This window comes from Meleagris gallopavo, unplaced genomic scaffold, assembly GCF_000146605.3.
Source record: "Meleagris gallopavo isolate NT-WF06-2002-E0010 breed Aviagen turkey brand Nicholas breeding stock unplaced genomic scaffold, Turkey_5.1 ChrUn_random_7180001921946, whole genome shotgun sequence".
In the NCBI taxonomy this organism is placed as follows: domain Eukaryota; kingdom Metazoa; phylum Chordata; class Aves; order Galliformes; family Phasianidae; genus Meleagris; species Meleagris gallopavo.
In genome coordinates, this window is record NW_011184661.1 from 2,227 (window position 1) to 9,960 (window position 7,734).

A 7,734-nucleotide genomic window follows, 5' to 3' on the forward strand; every position below is an offset into this window, starting at 1 on the left:
TGGCAATGTCTGAGCTGACGACATGGCATGGGCAGGACACAGAACAGTGCTAACTTCAGAGCTGAATCTTTTTCCCAAATTGATGTCTATTTCCCAGAAATGTTTGGGTCTCTGTTCCTGCTACTCAAAAGATGCCTTCAGTGAGGAATGGACATACTAAAACCGGAAATCTAATTAAACAGCACAGGAAGCCAACGCACAGCCTATATCATTATCTGGGATGATTTGCATTCAAGAGGGGCTTGTCAGAAAATAAACACAGCTGTAAGTTATGCCTCTGGACCTGAGGCAGTTTATATCCATTATAAAAGGCAGCCCAGCTCCTTGCTCACTCATCCACCACTCCTGCATTTTCTCTGGAACCAGGTGAGTGTGAAACTCTTTCTTTTCTTGGGATTGCTCGTCATGAGAGAGAGAAGTAGGGGCAAGATTCATTGTGGAGGGCACCAGGGCCTGTGAGTAAGTAGTTTGTGGACTAGAGTCCAGAGACTACCTGGATATGTTCCAGGGGCTATTTTCAAGCTCGGGCAGGATGAAGCACGTATCAATCCCTTGAACATCCTCCAACTCCTAGTGCATGTGCCTTGGAAGCCTCAGGGAATGTTGACAGTCGTCTCCTCATATATGCCCATGTTCTACTTCATCTCTGCTCTCTCACTCAGGTACAACTCAAGCCTCAAAACATGTCCTGCTGTGACCAATGCCAGCCCTGTGGCCCCACCCCTCTGGCCAGCAGCTGCAATGAGCCCTGTGTCAGGCAGTGCCAGCCCTCCACCATTGTCATCCAGCCCTCTCCCGTGGTGGTGACCCTGCCCGGACCCATCCTCAGCTCCTTCCCGCAGAACACCGCCGTCGGATCCTCCACCTCCGCTGCTGTTGGCAGCATCCTCAGCTGTCAGGGCGTGCCCATCACCTCGGGGGGCTTTGACCTCTCCTGCATTTCCAACCGCTACTGTGGCAGAAGGTGCACCCCCTGCTAAAGATGCTGGGCACTGCCCCAGACAAGGACACCCAGGAAATCAGATCACGGCACTGAATAGAAGAAACGTGCTGCTGTTTTTGCCCTGCAAGGCAGACAGGAGGGGCCAGCCTGTCTTCATGGGCAGGATGGAGAAAGTCTACTGATTCTCTTTTCAGTCTCTCTTCCTGTCTAATATCTTTTTGTTTTTGTTTTTCCCCTCTGAGATTTCTGTCAGTACCCCTCAAAACCAGCTTCAAGTAACCTGCTCACCTTTCTACAACTCCTGGCTGATAAGTGTGGGCCTGATGGCAACTCTGCCAATAGGAAAGGGGAACAGATTCTTGCCTTTTCCTGCTGCTCCCCACACTTGGTGTATGCACTTGGGGTTACAATATTTCTCTCTTCAGACCCATTAAACATTTTCTGCATTCTTTAGTGTGTCTTTCCATGTTATTCACTTAAAAGGCCCTTCCCAGCATGGATCTAAAGGTGTAACAAGCTGGAAATAGTCATCTCTCTGCCTCAGAGCAGCCTCACAGTAATCTAGACATTCCAACTGCTGTCATATCAGGGGCCTTTGTATGTTTGTATGTAGGCAAAAGGGAATAGAACGTTAGAAAATAAGTGACCAGCACTCACTGATGCGAGATCTCCAGGTGTCACTCAGTAGCAAGGGTGCTATGAAGAGTATCTACTGTCCCTTTAACACTGTTTTTTTTTTTACAAGATTTCACCTGGAAATGACACAGATGGGAATCATACTCCTATTTACAGTCTCAGGCTATCATCCAAAATCCAGGAAGAAAACTCTCTAACTCCAGTGTGGTGTTAGAAAGCTGACATTCCTTAATTCCTCATGATACATGCCAGGCAACTTGACAAATCAGGTAGCATACTCAGAGTTTAATTAAGTGATCCATTTGCTGATGATTTTTCATGATTTTCTAATTTATACATCGGTCAACAATAATTACATTATTCAACCAGTTTCATCCACTTGAATGGATCTCCTCCTAACTTTCTCGAGTGTTTGATAATGCATCCTAATGCTGAGCAATTAGGTACTTCAACAACTGATTGCCCCCCTCAATGTCTAGAATATCTGGAATGTGCTAATTCACATGCTGTAACAAAGACACACACCACAGCTACAAGAATAAAGAGTAAAGCTTAACACAATCTACAGATTCAAACCACACACACTACACAAAAAGTAGAAAGCTCAGCACCATTACAGTAATACTCATGTACATGTGCTCACATATGAAATTATAATGCTGGCAACCACAACACAATACAATTACCAGTAAGTACTTCAGTTTCTCGTAGGGGAGCTTGCATATCTCAAGTATCACTTTATCAAAATAATTAGGGGGACATTAAAACACTCTGATCCTTCAAGCCAGGGACTTAAATTGTAGGCTCACTCATATATAAGGGTGCACCCCTTGATAGTGTATGATGGGTACACTATCTACCCTTGCTCTGGGATCCCATTTCACTTGCTCTCTATAAACGATATGCACTTCTGTCATGATTTGCCAGGGGCAGTAGAAAGAATGCCTTATCATGTTCCAGGGAACTCGCAACCAGATCCAATGGGGTTGGGATAGGGGGAAGAATCACTTGATATGCACACTTACTAGAAGTCCCATCCAGTCCTTCAGTTCACAAGATCTTTGTAGCAGAGTCCCATCTGGGTCACCAAAACTGTCATCCAAAATCTGGAAAGAGCACTCTTACTCTAATATAGTATCAGAAAGTAGCATTCCTTTATGCCTCACGATACGTACCAGGCAATTTGACAAAACAAACTTGCATGCTTAGAGTTCAAGTTCTACAATTAAACAGTTAAGACTTACATTGCCATAGACATCATTCTTTTACAAGAACTCATTAACATATGATAATATCCTTTGAGCATGCACAGTGTGGCCTCTGGTGGTCTTAAGACCATGTACTTCATCCCCTTTATTTCATCTTCAGTTTCTTCTCCATGACCCTTGCTGTTTTTTCTCAGTTTGGCAGATTTCTATTGCTTGTTAGACCATAATAAGCAACTTCCTCTCTTAGTGCACTTGAATCTAAAACAATATATGTGAAATTTAAGGAAAAACTCCTTGCACTAGGTGGACGCAAAGACAAAAATAGTCTATTCTCCTGTGAAGCAGAATCACTGAGAAAAACAAGGCTGTTGACACAACAAGCAAAGCTAAAATGGAAAGTTTTAGAATCAGCACTCATTGATGCCTTTGGAGAAAACATCATACTGATCCCACTTGCTAAACCAGCTTATGTCATTGTGAATCAGCCACATTACCAAGCCTACTGAAGGTCAAGAGGTGTTAGGCAATGCTCCCAGACATAGGGTTTAGTGTGTTGATACTGCAAGTGGACTCACTGACCTCTGTGGATCAGTTCTATCTCAGGATATCCAATGATTCTGTGTATCTATGCTTTTCAGAGAAAAGAAGATTCTTTTCAAAGTATTAGTCTGGTTCTCCTCAATTAGTGTAGCTTGAAGGCAAGGAATAGGAGAGATGACATCAACAGTCTAACCTATTCCATAGTAGGATTTTGCCATTTTCAAGAGAAGGGTGAATTGCCAAAATGTGAGTTTGTTTTTTCATCACAGACCTCACTTTTAGATGACGGGTAATTCCAGCTCAGAAGAACCTACTGGAAATTGTCTGAAGACAGGCAAAGTGTGTGTTATGTGAAGAAGGACTCACTGTTGGAGTGAGAGCTGGCATGCAGACCAAGTCCAGACCTAAGAGTGGCCTGACTGAAGGCTCCACCCAGTCACTGCAGTGAACCAACAGGGAGCCTGGCCAAGACAGGAAGTCAACAGAAGGCCAGGAATAGCATAGGCTGCCATTGGTCAAGATTCCCATTCATATGATGTGCTTCAGGGTCTAGGGACATGTCTAAGCAGAGACACATCAAGGAAAGGACTGAGCGGACTGAGCCATTGGATACAGACTAACCAGGGATGACTTCCTCTGCTTTAAAAGAGGATGCCTGAAAGATGAAATCTCTGCAGTGTGCACTGGCCTCCCATATCTAGAAGAGTGATGGAGTGTTCACAGCCAAACCCATGGCTTTCTCCTTTAACCACCTATATGCAGGTGGAAAAATAACATGGAAAGACACACTAAAGAATGCAGAAAATGTTTAATGGGTCTGAAGAGAGAAATATTGTAACCCCAAGTGCATACACCAAGTGTGGGGAGCAGCAGGAAAAGGCAAGAATCTGTTCCCCTTTCCTATTGGCAGAGTTGCCATCAGGCCCACACTTATCAGCCAGGAGTTGTAGAAAGGTGAGCAGGTTACTTGAAGCTGGTTTTGAGGGGTACTGACAGAAATCTCAGAGGGGAAAAACAAAACAAAAGATATTAGACAGGAAGAGAGACTGAAAAGAGAATCAGTAGACTTTCTCCATCCTGCCCATGAAGACAGGCTGGCCCCTCCTGTCTGCCTTGCAGGGCAAAAACAGCAGCACGTTTCTTCTATTCAGTGCCGTGATCTGATTTCCTGGGTGTCCTTGTCTGGGGCAGTGCCCAGCATCTTTAGCAGGGGGTGCACCTTCTGCCACAGTAGCGGTTGGAAATGCAGGAGAGGTCAAAGCCCCCCGAGGTGATGGGCACGCCCTGACAGCTGAGGATGCTGCCAACAGCAGCAGAGGTGGAGGATCCGACGGCGGTGTTCTGCGGGAAGGAGCTGAGGATGGGTCCGGGCAGGGTCACCACCACGGGAGAGGGCTGGATGACAATGGTGGAGGGCTGGCACTGCCTGACACAGGGCTCATTGCAGCTGCTGGCCAGAGGGGTGGGGCCACAGGGCTGGCATTGGTCACAGCAGGACATGTTTTGAGGCTTGAGTTGTACCTGAGTGAGAGAGCAGAGATGAAGTAGAACATGGGCATATATGAGGAGACGACTGTCAACATTCCCTGAGGCTTCCAAGGCACATGCACTAGGAGTTGGAGGATGTTCAAGGGATTGATACGTGCTTCATCCTGCCCGAGCTTGAAAATAGCCCCTGGAACATATCCAGGTAGTCTCTGGACTCTAGTCCACAAACTACTTACTCACAGGCCCTGGTGCCCTCCACAATGAATCTTGCCCCTACTTCTCTCTCTCATGACGAGCAATCCCAAGAAAAGAAAGAGTTTCACACTCACCTGGTTCCAGAGAAAATGCAGGAGTGGTGGATGAGTGAGCAAGGAGCTGGGCTGCCTTTTATAATGGATATAAACTGCCTCAGGTCCAGAGGCATAACTTACAGCTGTGTTTATTTTCTGACAAGCCCCTCTTGAATGCAAATCATCCCAGATAATGATATAGGCTGTGCGTTGGCTTCCTGTGCTGTTTAATTAGATTTCCGGTTTTAGTATGTCCATTCCTCACTGAAGGCATCTTTTGAGTAGCAGGAACAGAGACCCAAACATTTCTGGGAAATAGACATCAATTTGGGAAAAAGATTCAGCTCTGAAGTTAGCACTGTTCTGTGTCCTGCCCATGCCATGTCGTCAGCTCAGACATTGCCAATTGCATGCCAACATTTTGGTTGCTGCTAAGTGATGAGTGAGCTGGGCTGCACGAAGCCAGTGGGTTGGACATACCTGTCTTACAGCATGGAACTCTTTCTGTCATTATTCCTACCAGCCCACAGTATTGCTGGGCATTGTGCACTCCAGCTGTTTCCTTCTCTCCAGCTCCTCAGGATAACATGGCTTCTCAAGCCTTAGATACAAGGCCCAACAGAGCAGAATCATCTTGACAAGATCAGTGACTTCTATGTCTTCTGCAAGGCTCTTAGTATACTTCCACTCTCTGCAGTCTCTCTGGATACAGTACAATGAGCTCATTTAGGGCATTGTCTTCAAACGAAATTTCCCCAGAATCCCTGCTGAAATGGTTTCTTGGCTAAGTATACCATGTGACATGTTTCTGAATGTGTCCCCCACTTTTGTGCACTTGCCTGTCCTGCGTCTGGCAAAGATACAATCCTCTGGCTAAGGAGAGTGTATGCCCATTGACATGAGACAGAGGAAATGATGAGAAGGAAAATGGAAATGGCTGAAATACTATAGGCTGTCTTTTCCTCAGTTTTTATGGGTAAGGCTTGTCCTCAGGCCTACTGGGTCCTTGAGGCTCTTCACAGAATTTTAGGGAGTGAAAAAATACTGCCTGTAAAGGAAGAAAACCTTATGGAACATTTGTCCTAGTTGGTCAGACTTGTGTCCATGAGATGGGTGGGATGCATCCAAGGGTATCTGATCGGGTGATGCCATTGTGAGACTGCTCTCTGTCATCTCTCAAAGGTCATGATGGTTGAGGGATGGCCTTCCTAGCTAGGAAACAACAACAACAAAACAGGCACCACACTTATCTTCCACCTTATAAGGAGGAAGAACAATAAGGTAGCTGAAAAAGATGACGATCTGCTGGGCTTTAACTTCCATGACCAGCTATTCAAAGTACAGCTGGGGACTGGTATCTATGAAAGTGTATCTCAGAGATCAGTACTTAATAGTGTTTAATGGTTCCAGTAATGGCCTGATGATGGGATAGTGTGCAAGAGTGGCATGTGTGTGGAGGACCCACAGCTGGGAAGAGCAGTCAGGACGCTATAAGGCAGGGTTGCTAGTCATAGGGACCAGGACAAGCTGGAGAAACACCCGGGCTGGAATCACAGGTCTTTCAACAGGAGTAGGAGAAAGGCCTTGCATCTGGAGAGGAATAATGACAGGAAAGCACAACAGCTGTAGGCTGTCTTCTTCAGAAGCTGCTCAGAAGAAAGCACTAAGTCTAGGCTATGCACGCCAGGCCTCCTCCTCCTGTGTGCACAGAAATGATGCTGGCACCATGCTAGCCCTCTGAGGGTGTGACGCAGGAGCTGTGACAGTCCCTTTGGTTTTCCTGGACCCACAGGCTTCCCACTACACGGAGGGCTCACTCTTCTCCTCCCCTAGGGCTTTCCCTGCTCTCAAATGCCGGTGGTGACTGGTCTGGGTGTGGGCAGGGAAAGCAGTAACATCGTAGTATATCTGACCTTTGATTTATCCTCCGAGAGGCAATGAAATAAGTTTCAAGATTTTGCATCTTTTCAAAAAATTATTGCTTTCTCAGATTCTTTTTTTCTCTGCTCTCCTGTGAAACTCTGCCTTCAGGGCCACACTGCTTCCCTGTTCTATGTTCCTGATGGAGGAATTGGGAGCAGCTATAATCACTGCATCCAGAGCAGCTCAGATTCTATTTTTAAATTTTACTTTCTCCTCCGTTATTTCTTTTTAACGCACTTGAGAGAAGGACAACATGATATAGCTGTAGATGTCCCTGTTCATTGCAGCAGAGTTGCCCTAGATGACTTTTAAAGGTCCGTTCCAACTCAAGCGATTCTGTGATCCTATGAAAGTATGCCTTGACCTGTGCAGATAGAGTAACTGGCCTTATGCAAGCCTACCGAGCGCCATGAGATAATGAGGTAAAAAATGTGGTTGGGAAGGGCACTCTGACATTGATGGAGGCAATTCCTTGTATTGTGGTTAGAAGTGTGGGGAAGTGGAGACAGAGAGACAGAGGTGGTGAAGGATCTTCTGGGTGCTGCTAGGGGCTGGCTGGAGGCTCTGCAATGCTCTGGAAATGGCTGATGGAGGGACAAATCAGCACCCACAGGCATTTGTGCAAATCCATCACACAGAAGACACGAGCGTATGCTAATGGTCTTGTATGTGTTGATGACACTGTGTGGTACTCAGAGATACTACT

General features: G+C 46.0%; 1 protein-coding gene across 3 annotated transcripts; it reads left to right on the plus strand.

The window, feature by feature from the left end:
• The first annotated feature begins 271 nt into the window (after positions 1-271).
• LOC109364792 (feather keratin Cos1-2-like) lies at positions 272-980 on the plus strand. Of its 3 annotated transcripts, none has more exons than XM_019611393.1 (2): positions 272-347; positions 628-980. In XM_019611393.1, exons 1-2 carry the CDS (start codon positions 272-274, stop codon positions 978-980), a joined length of 429 nt encoding a protein of 142 aa, XP_019466938.1. The 3 variants fall into 3 exon arrangements, with proteins under 3 accessions (XP_019466938.1, XP_019466939.1, XP_019466940.1); XM_019611394.1 differs by having other exon boundaries at positions 272-344; positions 634-980; XM_019611395.1 differs by lacking the exon at positions 272-347 and adding an exon at positions 443-459 and having other exon boundaries at positions 663-980.
• Positions 981-7,734: the final 6,754 nt, after the last annotated feature.